Source organism: Bombina bombina, chromosome 6 (assembly GCF_027579735.1).
Source record: "Bombina bombina isolate aBomBom1 chromosome 6, aBomBom1.pri, whole genome shotgun sequence".
Taxonomy (NCBI): Eukaryota; Metazoa; Chordata; class Amphibia; order Anura; family Bombinatoridae; genus Bombina; species Bombina bombina.
Window position 1 is genome coordinate 653,239,925 of NC_069504.1, and position 15,756 is coordinate 653,255,680.

Genomic DNA, 15,756 nt, shown 5'->3' on the forward strand with positions numbered 1-15,756 from the left:
GCCAGAGCATCTATCAGAATGGCCTGCAGATTTCTTGACCTTGAACCGTACCTTGGAAGCTTGGCGTTCTGATGGGAGCACCCCCCCATTTGAGGACTAAGCTGGAAAACACCTCCGGATGGAGTTCCCACTCCCCTGGCTGAAAAGTCTGTCTGTTCAGAAAATCCGCTTCCCAGTTGTCTACTCCTGGAATGTGGATGGCAGTTGGACAGCAATTGTGGTTCTCTGCCCACTGAAGAATCAGAGTAACCTCCTTCATGGCTAAGGAACTCCGAGTTCCTCCCTGGTGGTTGATGTAAGCCACAGAGGTTATGTTGTTTGACAACTAAGGCCAAGCCAATAGAGCATTGTAAATTGCCCTCAACTCCAAGATGTTGATGGGAAGGGCAGACTCCTCCCGAGTCCAAAGGTCCTGAGCTTTGAACGAGTTCCAGACTGCTCCCCAGCCCAGCAGGCTGGCATCTGTGGTCACAATCACCCAGGAAGGTCTATGAAAGCATGTGCCTTGAGACAGATGTTCCTGAGAAATCCACCATGGGAGAGAATCCCTTGACGACTGATCTAACTCTATTCTCTGAGATGGATTCTCATGGTCGCCATTCCATTGTCTGAGCATGCACAACTGGAGAGCTCTCAAATGGATTCGAGCAGAAGGAATGATGTCCATGGAAGCCACCAATAGAGCAATTACCTCCATACATTGAGCCACTGATGGATGAGCAGTAGCCTGAAGAGAGAGGCAAGGGGAAATGATTTTGTTTTTCCTGACCTCTGTCAGAAAAATCTTCATCAATAGAGAATCTATTATGGTCCCTAAGAACACTACTCTTGTAGCAGGGGAAAGGAAGCTTTTTTCCAGATTCACATTCCATCCGTGGGAACGAAGAAAAGACAATATCTCTGTGTGAGATTTTGCTTGTTGAAAAGATGGCGCCTGAACCAATATTTCGTCCAGGTAGGGTGTCACAGCAATTTCACGAGAACGGATCATTGCCAAAAGAGCCCCCAGAACCTTTGAAAAAATTCTGGGAGCCATCGCTAGACCAAATGGAAAGGCCACAAACTGGAAATGTTTGTCCAGAAAGGCAAATCTCAGGAATCTGTTATGGTCCCTGTGAATAGGAACATAAAGATAAGCATCCTTTAGGTCTATGGTTGTCATGAACTGACCCTATGGTACTAAAGGAAGAACGGAGCGTATAGTCTGCATCTTGAAGAATGGAACTTTGAGAAACTTGTTTAGACACTTCAAGTTTAGAATGGAACGGAAAGTTCCCTCTTTTTTGGGAACCACAAATAGGTTGGAGTAGAACCTGAGACCCTGTTCCTGCACTGGAACTAGAAAGATGTTGTATACATTTCAAGAACGCCTCTCTCTTTATCTGGTCTGCAGATAATCTTGAGAGCAGTAATCTGCCTCTGGGAGGAAAAGTCTTGAATTCCAATTTGTAACCCTGGGATACTATGTCCACAGTCCCGGGATCTGGGGCATCTCGTATCCAGGCTTGAGAGAACTGAGAAAGTCTGCCCCCCACCTGATCCGATCCCAGATCGGTGGCAACCCCTTCATGCCAATTTGGAATCAGCTGCAGGTTTTCTTTGATTGTTTCCCCTTGTTCCAAGACTGATTGGGTTTCCAAGAAGACTTGGATTGTTCCTGCTTTGAAGAAGGGGAAGGCTTTCCTCTGAAGTTACAAAAGGAAGGAAAATGATGTACTTTAGGCCTATTCTTCTTATGTTGAGGTAGAAAAGACCCTTTTCCAGCCGTAATATCAGAGATCATTTCTGCCAAACCGGGTCCAAACAAGGTTTTGCCCTTGTAAGGAATCGCCAGAAGCTTGACTTTAGAGGAAACGTCCACAGACCAGGATTTCAACCATAATGCCCTGTAGGCTAGGACAGCGAAACTAGAAGTTTTAGCTCCTAGTCTAACAACCTGTAAAATGGCATCTGCAATAAAGGATTTGGCCAACTTAAGAGCTTTAATCCTATCCTGAATTTCATCCAAGGAAGTCTCTACTTGAAGAGAATCAGAAAAGGCGTTGAACCAATAAGATGCTGCACTAGTCCCAGTGGCAATACACACCAAAGGTCGCCATTGGAGACCTTGATGAACATAAATCTTTTTCAAATAAGCCTCCAGCTACTTGTCTATCGGATCCTTAAAAGAGCAGCTATCCTCAATAGGAATAGTGGTTCTCTTAGCCAGAGTGGAAATGGCCCCTTCAACTTTGGGTACAGTATACCAAGGGTCTTTAATGGAGTCCTCGACAGAAAACATTTTCTTAAAAATAGGAGACGGGGAAATAAAAACACACCCCTGGTTTCTCCCATTCCTGTGAGATAATCTCCCTAGCACGGTTTGGCACAGGAAAAAAAAACCCAAGTGGAAGGTTCATCAAAGAAACTATTAAGTTTTCTAGATTTCTTAAGAGTGACAACGACAGGGGTATCGGAGGCATCTAAAGTAGCTAAAACCTCCTTTAACAATACACAAAGGTGTTCAAGCTTAAATCTGAAGGATACCACCTCAGTCTCAGAAGAAGGAATTATACTGTCCGAATCTGAGATTTCACCCTCAGAAAGTCCCGATGTATCTTCCTCATCAGACTTATGAGAAAGGGCAACTTGGGAAGCAGAACTGAGGACAGGCACCTTACTTTATGAATTTCTAGATTTCTAGATTGCGTTTTCCCTGTAATCTGGGAATGGCAGCTAATGCCGCAGATACCGCTGAAGATAAAACTATAAACAAAAAATTTACTGTAGTGAGCAGTTAATGGGCCGAGTATAGAAGAGGTAAAAATTAACTTTTATTCGTATCACAAGTAAAATGTTTTTCCATACAAAGAATCAAAATGTAACAATACCACAGCCAATTAATCAACCTAGCATCACAGTACTAAAGGGATACACTCAGATATTTGTCATATGCAATTTAAACATTTTGCACCGCTGAAGATACCTGGGCAGCAATTTCTGCTTTTAAATAAACTCCACTAGGAGCAGAAGGAAGCTGAGGTATTATTTTAACAGCATCGTCCTAAGAGACATTAGGCTCAAAAATGTTACCTTTATTTTGCAAAGTTTTCTTGACACATGAACAAAATTGCATAGCAGCTGCAATTTGTGCATCTAAACATAATAAGCATGAATTCATGAGAGCAGGCTCTAGCTCCATATCAGACATGTTGTGAAACAGTAAATAAACTTGTACAGATAAGTTTCAAAGATTTTAATATTCAGTTAAAATAAGCTATGGAAAAAATACAATTTAAATTTTATCCCAAATTAGGATCGATCCCCAGCTAAAATTATGTGAGAAAAGTTAAGAAAAAACATTTAATAAACATCAAATAAACTTCTAAAATACCCGCCAGGCAACCCCATACCTCAATTACGGAGGTTCCTTACTGCTACCAATTAAGACCAGATCACCCAAAAATGGAGAAAAACTTTTTCCTCAGAAACGTTATGAAGTGAAGACGGTCATGTGACTGCAACTGCCAAGCTAAAATTACTGCAGCGACACAGAGAGGCACTAAAAAATAGCTTCCTGGTACACTGAGTACCAGAAATAACCGTTTTTTCAAACCGGACAGTTTAAAATGTTGCATCGTTTTATTTTAAAGCAAAGCGGAAATGAATAAGATGTTGAAATAGAAAATTCAGCCTTACTTTCAGTTTAAACTTGAATTGTTTTATCAAGTAAATATGTGTCAGAAAATAAAGCCTAATAAAAACATTTTACCCTTTCTTTTTTAAAAGAGTTTAAATGTTAGTCTCACACATGCTACAGTGCCTGTTTCATGTCCCAGTGTAACCCATACAACAGGATTATCTATGTCCCAATAAAAAAGCAGTGTCTTTTAATTTGTTAAGTGCATGGTCTCCCCAACTGGAATAAAAAGCACTTACCTGCTCTGCTGTCCGGCATGTAGACAGTTACAAGGTATGAGAAGACACAGTTCTTCACAGAGACCTTTGAAAAAGAAAGAACAGTAGTTTCTAAACTAGGGCAGCAATTGTTAGGAAAACGCAGTAAGTACCTCTTTACAAGTTCCTAACTGCTTTAAAGCCACCACTACTCGACTGCAAGGAATGACATGGAATACAGCTATATCCCAAAACTTGCTTGTAGATGAAATACATTTTTCTTCAGACACCTAAACTTCACCTCCTCCATGCACCGAAGGCAAAGAGAATGACTGGGGGTTGTGGGTAAGGGAGTGATACTTGGCAATTTAACTGTGGTACTCTTTGCCTTCTCCTGCTGGCGAGGAGTGATATTCCCAATAGTAATTACGCAAGCCATGGACTCACCATACCTTAGGAAAGAAAACATGCTTGCTAACTGTAAAAATGTGAGTAGCAATATGACCATAAAGGTACACTTTCTCCATAGCCACTTACAAACTGCGTTTTTCTATACATTAAAGGGACACTAAACCCAAATTTTTTCATTCGTGATTCAAATAGAGCATGCAATTTTAAGCAACTTTCTAATTTACTCCTATTATCAATTTTTCTTCATTCTCTTGGTATCTTTATTTGAAATGCAAGAATGTAAGTTTAGATGCCGGCCCATTTTTGGTGAATAACATGGGTTATTCTTGCTGATTGGTGGATAAATTCATCCACCAATAAAAAAGTACTGTCTAGAAGTCTGAACCAAAAAAGAAGCTTAGATGCTTTCTTTTTAAAATAAAGATAGCAAATGAACAAAGAAAAATTGATAATAGGAGTAAATTAGAAAGTTGCTTAAAATTCCATGCTCTATCTGAATAATGAAAGAAAAAAATTGGGTTCAGTGTTCCTTTAAGTGTGCTTATCTGAATCGGCTTACTTTGTTTTTGTTATTGTACTGAATAAACGGCATTAGGTATTTGTATGATTTGGGACAGTTTCCATGTAATTTTTGAGCACGGTATGCCCGATCATTAAATTATTTGCATTTTTTTTTCCAATGGGGGCATCCATTATCTCTAAAATTAGAGCCAATCTAGAAAAAAACTATGTCATATTCAGAATCAGCGATGCAAACAAGTTACCCTAAAACCGATCTTATATCATTGGCAATAAAATCAGTGTTGATCTGTGTTATTTTTGCTGCGTGTGCTGTATTTTAACTCTATAGTGTTTCCACTGCCCTTAGACTGAAGTGCATTCCATGAAATGCATAACCCCTGACTCGTATGTGCTGCAAAGTGATTGGCTGATATGTGCAGGAATTTGTTTATATTTGTACCTAATCTAAAAAGGGAGTAAGATAAACAACATTCAAGAGACTTTAAGGGGTGTACAAACCAGTGCATATTTTTCTAACAAAATTATAGTTGTAAATGCTTTTAAAATATTTATTTTGCATGTTTATTATTTGCAGTGTACTGTGTACTAAATAATTTCTGATACATACAAATTTACTTTAATTTTTATTCATGTATCAGAAATACATTTTTGCAAAAGTTCAGCATACAGAACATCTAAAGAAAGCATTTAAAATTGAATTTATGTTAGCAAAATTTTAACTATTTTACAGTTCAGGGACACACTCCTTGAAATAAATCTTTGGTAGCTCAGATCAGGGTCATGACCCTTAAGCCCTAGATGCCAGCTTTATGCCCAAGTAAAACCTCATATCTGACGACAGCCCATGCAACCCCTTTTATGTTAGCTAAAAGTCCAAGTAAGATCTTAACCCTATTAAGGGATCGCTGTGTTAAAACAGTTTTTGAAGCAAACATTTTGAGATTTTGCATATCTTACCCAGAATCCTCTTGTGCATTGGTAACAATGTACATGGAGTTTTATTGGGGAAAAGCAAGCGGGGATAGTTGCCAAGATGTGCTAATTTCCTATGCAAAAATGTTCTATTGATTTACTTTTGAGACATGGAGGGTTTTAATTTCAAAATTTTATCTCCACCAAACATTTTAATGAATATATATATATATATATATATATATATATATATATATATATATATATATATATATAGATATAGATATATATATATATATATATCTATCTATCTCAACAGCATAAAATGCTATATTTTGGCCTAATACTTAGATAATACTTACTTATATAATGGTATGTATTATTTAGGTATTAGGCCAATAGAATTTTCTGCTGTTGAATATTTAAATTGTAATTATCTTGGCCCTGCCTGGGTAATACTTACCAGGTGAGATGTAAAACATACATGCCATAACCTAAGAGTGGGCAACAAATGTAAGGAATAGGACAAAAAAAAAACTGAAGCAAAAACGTGTGTTTACATTATGTGCTAGAAAACAAAGACTGAAAAATACTCAGGGCTAGATTCCGAGTAGAGCGGTAATTACCGCTCCAGTTTGCACGCTAACTTTGCTAAACTTATGCTCTTTGTGCGTGTTGGGTAGCGTGTGTATTACAAGTTGAAAGTAATTTTTTCCGCTCAAATGCTAACCCAACACGCGCAAAAGAGCTAAATGCCTTTCTAAGGGAAATGCCCATCCAAAGGGCAATTTTTAAATTCATTTTTTTAGAAAGTATTTTTTTTTTTGGGGGTGGGGTAGGGGTTTACTTGTAGAATGGATTGGAAAACATAAAATTATGCTTACCTGATAATTGTCTTTTCTTCTGATGGAAAGAGTCCACAGCTGCATTCATTACTTTTGTGAATTAAGAACCTGGCAACCAGGAGGAGGCAAAGACACCCCAGCCAAAGGCTTAAATACTCCTAACACTCACCTCATCCCCCAGTCATTCTGCTGAGGAACAAGGAACAGTAGAAGAAATATCAGGGTGAAAAGGTGCCAGAGGAACATAAGGACGCCCCACATAAAATTATGGGTGGGGAGCTGTGGACTCTTTCCATCAGAAGAAAAGGAAATTATCAGGTAAGCATAATTTATGTTTTTCTTCTTAAATGGAAAGAGTCCACAGCTGCATTCCTTACTTTTGGGAAAACAATACCCAAGCTATAGAGGACAGTGAATGCCAAGACGGGAGGGTACAATATGCGGCCCATACTTAGGGCACCAGGCCTGAACCTCTACCCAATAAAAAAAATCCCGCTTCGTCCGAAGCCAAAACATTTTTTTAAAGGAAAAGCCCCAATGACACTGACTCGCATCTAGTCCAGAGCCAAACTAGAGACCACAAAACGGACTCGACTGAGTCCACCAAGAGGCACCGTCGCCCAACAGACAGTCCCCCACCACTCACCCCTCACAAACGAAGGGGAAACCAGACGAAATCCCCAAGGGGACAAGGCCAAGGAGAACCGAGGAAACCGAAAGGTCCCTTAATACAAAAAAGAACACCTCCAAGAGTGTGCCCAGCTCACAGAGACCCAAATGGCCCCATCAGGGAAGGAGGCCACGCCTATACCAAGCAAAATCCAGGATAATACCGGGCACGGAGACAGAACAGACGTCTCCCCAACATCCTGCAAGCATGGAATGCAACTAAAGAGGCAAAGTCCTCCCAGCGCCTGCACATAGAACACCAAAGTATTCGATCGTGAAAAGTGTGAATAGACCCAGGCGAAAAGCCCAAGCTTGAGAACACAGAGTCCATAACAGGATGACACAGAGGGTGCTTGCAAGGAAGAAGAAGAAGCAGTCAAGCAAGAAACAGACCGCAAAAAAAAACCAGCCCCTGAGAGGGCACGCTCCAGGCAACCTAAGCCACCGGACCTACTCATAGGTCCCTAAAAAGGGGAACACAAAGCCTCCATTGAGGCCCCCCAAGAAGAAGAGTATACCCCAGAACCTGAAGGAAGAGTAAACCCTCTCCTGACAATGGAGCAAGGAGAACGGAAATCAATATCCTAGCAGACTGAGCTATCAAGGTAGACTCAACAAGCTCACACATCTAGAGGAGACTGCAACCCAACCGCAACACCTTAGACCGCTCGGGCATCCTAACCTGCAGACTCACACCCAGCTGGACCAACCCAGCCACAGGGATCCAATACAGGGGAACAAAAGAATCCTGAAACTGGTAAAGGAATGAGCGTAAAGATGGTACAGCCATCCCCCCAGAGTACAAGTACAACCTAACTCTGAAAACAGACAAGGCCATAGACCTAAGGATCTATCAAAGCAAGGCCCCACAGTCTGACTTGGAGTCAGCAAGACCCCAGGTGGAACCAACTTCACCTTCCATTCCCCGACCAGGAGAAGCCCCAAGAAAGGATTCCATCTCCATAGAGAGAAGATTTCCCCAAGAAAAGGGAAGAGGCCGGAAGGGCAACAACTGTCCTCAAGGCCCGAAGCCAAAGGCTAATTGGGAAGAAAAATTCCCAACGCAAATGTCCTAGAAAAGGACCCCCCCTACAAGTAGCTCGCCAAACAGAGGCACAGCCAACCCATTTGCCTGCAGAGCAGAGAATCCACGGGTACACTGGCAAACTGATCAGGGGAATGCCACCCTAAGGCGCACCAGAAATTGGAAATCCAACGCCAGCAGTTGGGTATGAACCAACAACCCTTGAGGTGCAAGCCACACAGCTAACCCCTAGATGACATGGGTTAATCTGTTGTAAAGAGTAATAAATACTCTGAAAACCTGGTCAGATAGGTGGAGCAAGGACATAGCCCAAGTTCCCACTACCTTGTAACACCCCGACCAACCCCGAGATCAAGGAATCCAAAACTGGGTCAGAAAAAAGGAGCGAAGCCCCAGAAGGCGGAAGTCTCAGGGAGAAAAACAGGGCCGAGCACCTTATTGTTCAGGCAACCTTACCCTGGAACTAAACACCCCAACTGGCCAAAAGCCAGACAAAGGGAATAGATGCATATCCAGAGAATCCGGATAGCGAGGAGAACTTGAAAGCCCCGACCAAAGGAAGGAACCACCCCTAGCCAAAGTCCAACGGCTAGAAGTCGAATAAAAGGACTTCTCAACACATTTCACACCGAAAAAGGGCGCACAGTGTCAGGTCAGTTTTAATAAGTGCCCAAAATGCCTTCTCCCCTCGGCTAGCTTATTGCACATGTTATGGGAATGCCCGAAAATACGAAATTTCTGGCTCAAGACACAGTACTGGTTAAACACCAGCCTAGGCCTTCCCTCTCTGTCTCTCTCTCCAACAAAAATAGTTTTACTCATTCAGGATGAGGGTTTATCCTTTAAGGAGGTCAAAATTATTAATCTGACTATTTTGGCTGGTAGATATCTAATTTTAAAGAAATGGAAAACAAAAACAATCCCGAGTGTAAAAGAAATTAAAAATTGTTTAAAGAAACAATGTATCATTGAGCAAGTGGATACTGACTTACAAAATGACGAAGATGTAAAGAGATTCTTCTCAAAGTGGTCTATATTTATAAAATCTCTTCCTGACAGTGAAATTGAATATATAATTTACCCGTTTAGAGATACAGAATTAATCCTACTAGGTATCTGGTAATCAGAGGTAATTGTCCCTCCCCCTCTTTTTTTTTTTTTTTTCTTCTATTTTTATTTATTTTTATTTTTGTGTATATAATGAGTGTTTAATTGTTTCTCTACCTATTTAAAATTAGAAAAATCCCAACTAGGTGTACAAATACTTCATATAAGGGAATCAGTCATTTGGTTTGTGAAATGTGAAATTTTTTATTTAAAATTGTCTTGCTTTGCTATATATTATCTTTTACCTGGCCCTGCGAGGCACAAAGAGGTTGAATTCATTTGATTGTACACTTTGTTGGTTATAAATAAACATTTAAAAAAAAAAAGGACTTCTCAAAGCCTCAGGACAACAGAAGGGATAGAAAAACAGAAGAAAAACAGAAAACCTGAGCACTCGAAGTTAAAAGTCGCATGTAGTATGCGATAGACATGCAGAGGTCTAGGATAATGACAAACCTGATGCGTTTCACGCCCCTATCGGTGCTTAGTCATAGGATAAATTACTCACAATCCAGCTCTCACCTTTAAGGAGGGGGATGGCCAAGCAGGCACCAGATCCGGTCAACTGATGGCCAAACCCCCCACAAAAGAAAAAGGTGGTATTGGGAGTTAAACAACTTAAAAACATTAGTTATGATAAAAACTATTGAATCAAAAATCCTAGAATACTTGTTTAACTGGATATAACAACCTGGAGTGGGATATACAGAAAAACATATGAAAAGAAATTATAAGAAAATTAGAATATACAAATTGGAAAACGGTATAGTGCCCAAAACGTTGCAGCATCACACAGAAAATATTGAAAAAATATATGAATCACAAATGTTTGTGCATAGTATAATGCTGAAATGGTGGGGCACTAAACTGACAAAATATTGTTTCTATTTGCAAAGGAATATTTTTACAAAAAAGTGAGATAAACATAGACATAAACAAAAAAGAAAACCGAAAAATAATTATTACACTAATTTGTGAAATAAGAAATATCCCACTCTAAATTCATACGTTTGGGATGTCTGGTATCCAATTTAAGGATCCAGAATAATTCTCTCTTAGTTAAAGATTTATGTCTGTCACCCCCCCCCCCCCCCTAGGGTGTCTTTTGACTATCTCTATGATCTGAGCCCCAAACAGAAGGGATACCTCAAGGTCCACAAACCACTCTAGCAGGGCTAGTCTCCCCATCACCTCCACACAGGCAGAGGACACAGGGAAGAGGAAGGCGCTAAGCCTTCCCAGCTCCGCAGAACCCCGAGCTAAACAAAGTCCCCACAGGGATCAACCATCATCCAGAACGCAGATCCCTAAAAGGAGATCTAACTACCCGGAGACAATGGAAGAAGACCCAAAGGTCTCATAAATCAGTCAGACCATACACGTCCAAGAGTAACAGCTGCATCTATATACACTAGAAACAGCTTACACGCACACCTTCAAGGTGTCAAGAGCTGCAACTGGTTTCAAATTGCAAAACCTTCCGCATGCTGGACAGCTATCCATATAAGCTGTTGGATCAAGCCCCAACAGGACCATCCAGAGGCCTAAAACTAAAGGCAAAACCACTCAAACTGTGTTTTAACAGTAAAATTGTTCATTCTACATGGGAGGCTGCTACAGCCTGAGTGACCATCTTCTCTTGCCCATCTCCCTGGGGCAGACTTATAAGCTAGGAAAGTATTAGGTCTGTTATTTTCTTCATTTTATTTTAACCTGTTTGCTGTGTGTAATTTAATTTTACTTGTAACAACTTGTTATTAATAACGCATTGTGCATAATAAATAATTTATTAAGCTTTGGCCTTTGTCTAATAATTGAACCACGTTACTGAAAGGACTGGAGTATTAGAACTGTATATTTTAGGTTATTTTGGCTAAACTGTATTCTAAGAGTTAATGTGTAAATCTGGGGTTTCCTTAAGATTTCCCATATCATATAATCTTAAGTGGTGGCAGCTAGATATTATAGTTAGTTTAGTGTGGGTGGCATTAAAGGGGAGTTTTGGGCATTTCTTCTATGTCTAGTACAGACTAGAGTGTTGTTAACCCTTGCACCCACTGAACTAAATCACAAGCTTGCCTGGCGTGGCTAGATTGTGACATTAGTGACAGTAGAAGGGGTCTGATAACCCTTTCTGTGCCAAATAAGTGACTGGCGCAAGGTTGGATAACCTTGGTTCGTCACACTCAGCAGTCCCCCGATTCCCAGAGCAACCAGGCGCTCTCATATGGCATACAAAACGGTTTCAGTATCAGAATCCTCAGTATCAGAATAGTCTCAGTATCCAGAATCCAGAATCCTGGACTAAGTAGTAAAAACAAAAACGGCACCTGATACCCCCAATGGCTGGGGCACTCACCACCTCCTATGACCAGACCCCTGTGGACTAGAATATCTCCTTCACCACGAGGTCGGGAATGCCGAAATGAGAAACGGAACGGAACCACGCCCCAAACACAAGGTAAGCCGTACAGTCCAAAAAAGTGCGCACAACCAAAAGGCTGCGTCACTTCCAAAGGCCTCAAAGTTCCAAACCACGAGCCCATAAACATCACACATAACCAGGTTGAATCACATAACAAACATAATTATAAACCCCCCTGTTCAATAACCCCCCTCAGGAGATTTTAACCCTCGATTCCAAGATACTAACAGAGACTCACTGAGACCCTTATGTCATATAGTTAGACCCGCAAGGTGTTGTAGCCTCTCGGGAAACATTCACATTACAGTACATTGAAGATAAAGTAAAATTAAATGATCTTACCGGAATCTACGCCGTAGAACAGGAACACGGTCTTTCAGGTGTGAAGGATAGTAGCATCGCCTCCGCCATGGACTTGAGAGAAGAAAGCAGGCAGCGGAACGAAGTTAGACAACGCCGATTGCTTGAGGAGCTGTTAATATGAGTCAGGATGGTTTCGCAGAAAGACTCTCCCTGCATCTCCAGACTCTAACTTTCATCCAAGCCCTCACTGAGAGACTGACGGGACTACTTAAAACTCCTGTCCCATGCTGAAGAATACTACCCTCCATAAGAGACAAAAAACAAAAATTCTGTCACTTCTCTGCCAACCTCCTGGGGGCCAGGTTCTTAATTCCCAAAAGTAATGAATGCAGCTAAGGACTCTTTCCATTTAAGAACAAAAGAATAGAGAGAGAGAGAGAGAGAGAGAGAGAGAGCAGTAGTTTATCAGAACACCAGGTGTGTAACTTTATGTGTTTATCCCTTTTGCAGGGGTTAAATTGCCATAATATTTGAAAAATTACATACTCTAATTCATTAGAGCATTTTATTATAAGACTATCGACCCCACATTACTGTGTGTTTAACGCCCACAAAGGGATTAAAACACACAGTAGAAGTGCTGCTCACTGTGGAGCACAGCTGGTCCTGAGTGTGGAAACTGCCACTGATCCAATCAGCCAAGCTAGTTACACATCTGAGTCGAAAGCAGATATCCCAATACACAAGTTTGCTATATCTGGGACAGCTAGGAGCTATGAATAAAATCTGTTAAATATCTCAGCAATCAAGTGATTTCAACAGCAGAAAATAGTTCAGCTGTAGAAAATGTAGTAAAATGCTGGAGGTAAATTACATACAGGTTGTGTCACAGCTTATATATAGGATAAGGCATTGTTTTATCTCACCTAGCTTCGCGAGGTGGGTTTCGCAGGAACAAGCGCTCTTTAGCTCGCTGTTTATCTTCCTCAATAACCTTGCGTTTGTCACAAGCACGGAGGTTGATCAAGTTAAGGGTATCTTGCAAAAGTGCATCCTTGACTTCTCGGTCCAAACGAGAATCTGTGGTAAAACTTGGCGAATGATTCACCTATGTAAGTAGAGATGCAAACAAAAAAGCTTCAATAGATAGAAGGGAGAGTTCAGGTCTCAAGCGGTGCTAAATATTCCAGTGCAGTTTTAGCTTTCACTCAAGCGCAAATGATAACTTTCAAGTTGTAATACCAGCGCTATTTGGTGCAGCTGCGATATCTATTGAAAGTATAGATTGCACTAGAAGTAGAGATTCGAACAAAAAAGTTTCAATAGACAGAAGGGAGAATTGTCTTATCAGAGTAGTTTATATAGGAAAGAAAAAAAATAGTTTTTGGAAAATAATGTATGTTCCTATCCCAAACAATATATAGAGAAGTAATTTGTGAGAACACACCCACAGAGCTTACTTGAATAAAACCACTTTTTATTCCATATAACAGCTTAAAAACATTGTAGTCCTTTAGAGACATATTCACATGGTTTCAAAGCTTGCTTTTCCTTAAATCTGACGCGTTTCAGCTGTATGGGCCGTAGTCATAGCATAATTACAAGCAAACAAACCTGGTGTTTTAAAATATGGAAACCCCACTGATTGGATAAAATCAAATGACACCACTTTGTACACATGATTAACAAAATTACCGTGGTGTATTATATATGTGAAGCTATTACAATAATTCCTTTAGCCTGACTTAGAATTCTCTAAATATTTTTTTTCCTGTCTGTCAAACATTGAGGAACGGGTAATTCACAGACTTTGTAATTTGGAGATCCTTAATACGTTACTGACTATGAAAAACAGGTAATTTTCTTCAACTATTGTTTCAGCTTTTTGGTCCTCACTTCCCCATAAAATGGTTAACTAATGTGGTTAAACCATCTGTGTACCATTTGCATTGATTCATCATTTGAAGCGGTTTACGCATCACCTTAAGTCTAAATAAAAGACTTGTGTCTGTGTTTACAGTATCACATATCCTACACACTATTTAGCCCAATTGTAGGAAAATACAGAAATATACATCATTACATTGCAGATATACAAACCACAAACAGGAATACAATGAAATAATAATATATACAATAATTGATTAAGTCATATTCACTATTTAACCCTTGTGGTTTATGTGTTTTTAGTGTCAAAATCCAATAAACCTCCTTCCTAGCTAGTAACTGATCTCTATTTCCCCCCCTCTGTGGGACGGGTATGTGTTCCACTATAGTCCATCTCAGACTCTCTGGATTTTTATTGTGGTGGACATTGAAATGCATAATGAGAGGGGTGGTTAGTATGCCTGCTTTAATATTGCACACATGTTCACGAATGCGAGATCTGATATCTCTGGAGGTCATACCTTCATATTGTAGGTCACAAAATGAACAGGTTAGTAGATATACCACATAAGTGGTTCTACAATTATAGCATCTCTTATGTTGGAACATTTCCCTGGTGGTCATACTCTGAAAACCATTTCCCAATTGTACAAATTCACAGGCCCTGCAAGTGGTATTGTGACACTTATATACTCCTTTTACCGTTAGCCATGAGCTTGGTTTGTTAGTACATTTGTTTTTCAAACACAGTAGACACCCCCACTGTCAGCCCAAACGCTCCACAGATCAATGAATCATTAAACCTACAAGCATTAGTCACAAGCATTTCGGAGGCCCTGACACCAAAATTTGATCTTTTAAGAAATGAAATCAAACAGGACATAAACACACTCACAGCAGAAATCCGTCAGTTCTCTAACAGATTAACAGAAGCAGAACAAAGGATTTCAGATTTAGAAGATAACACAACAATCCATAAGACCAAGATAGATACAATGAGTGATAAACTTACAAAAATACAGACAAAGCTAGAAGACTTAGAGAATCGTGCTAGACGCAGCAATTTCAGAGTAATAGGAGTGCCCGAACAGAAGCAATACGAAGATCTAGATAAACTGTTAACTATAACATTGCCACAATTGCTACAAATCCCACAAACACATCCAAGGATAGTGCTCGAGAGAGCTCATAGAATAGGATGGCAAAAACCAGACAGAGAGGATACCAGACCCAGGCCAATAATAGCCAAAGTATTAAACTATCAAGACAAACTACTAATATTACAATATTTTAAAAAGAACCAGCCTATAATGCTGGGGGATACAAAAATTATGATTTTTCAGGATTTCTCAGCAGAGACTTCTGCTAAAAGAAGGGAATTGGCCCCATTATGCACTAAGCTGATAAATCAGGGGTATCGCGCCACTATTATATACCCAGCAAGATTGAGAATAACAATTAATAATGAGACACATTTTTTTGACTCTGCGAGAGAAGCGGAGAAACATGTTACCCAGCAGTTAACAATGGAACAGGACAGGACTTAAACTCAATGCCTATCTGAATATACAACAATGGAATAAGGTTCAGATTATGGCTAGATTCATAAAAATTAATATAATGGCTCTAGTTGGGATAAAAGCCTTGAATCATATTAGCAACTCCATAGAGAAGGGGAAGTTAAAAGTTTTTTTTTTTTTTTTTTAGACTTTTGTTACATGAAGAACTTAATAAAAAAAAATTAAATTTTCTAA

General features: G+C 39.9%; 1 protein-coding gene across 1 annotated transcript in view; it reads right to left on the bottom strand.

Annotated features, from left to right (window-relative positions):
• The window catches only part of TTLL13 (tubulin tyrosine ligase like 13), a 162,880-nt gene that overhangs the window by 124,238 nt on the left and 22,886 nt on the right, over positions 1-15,756 (bottom strand). The window contains exon 10 of the mRNA XM_053717702.1: positions 13,042-13,223. Within this exon, the coding sequence (XP_053573677.1) occupies positions 13,042-13,223 (182 nt within the window). The remainder of the gene's footprint in view (positions 1-13,041; positions 13,224-15,756) is intronic.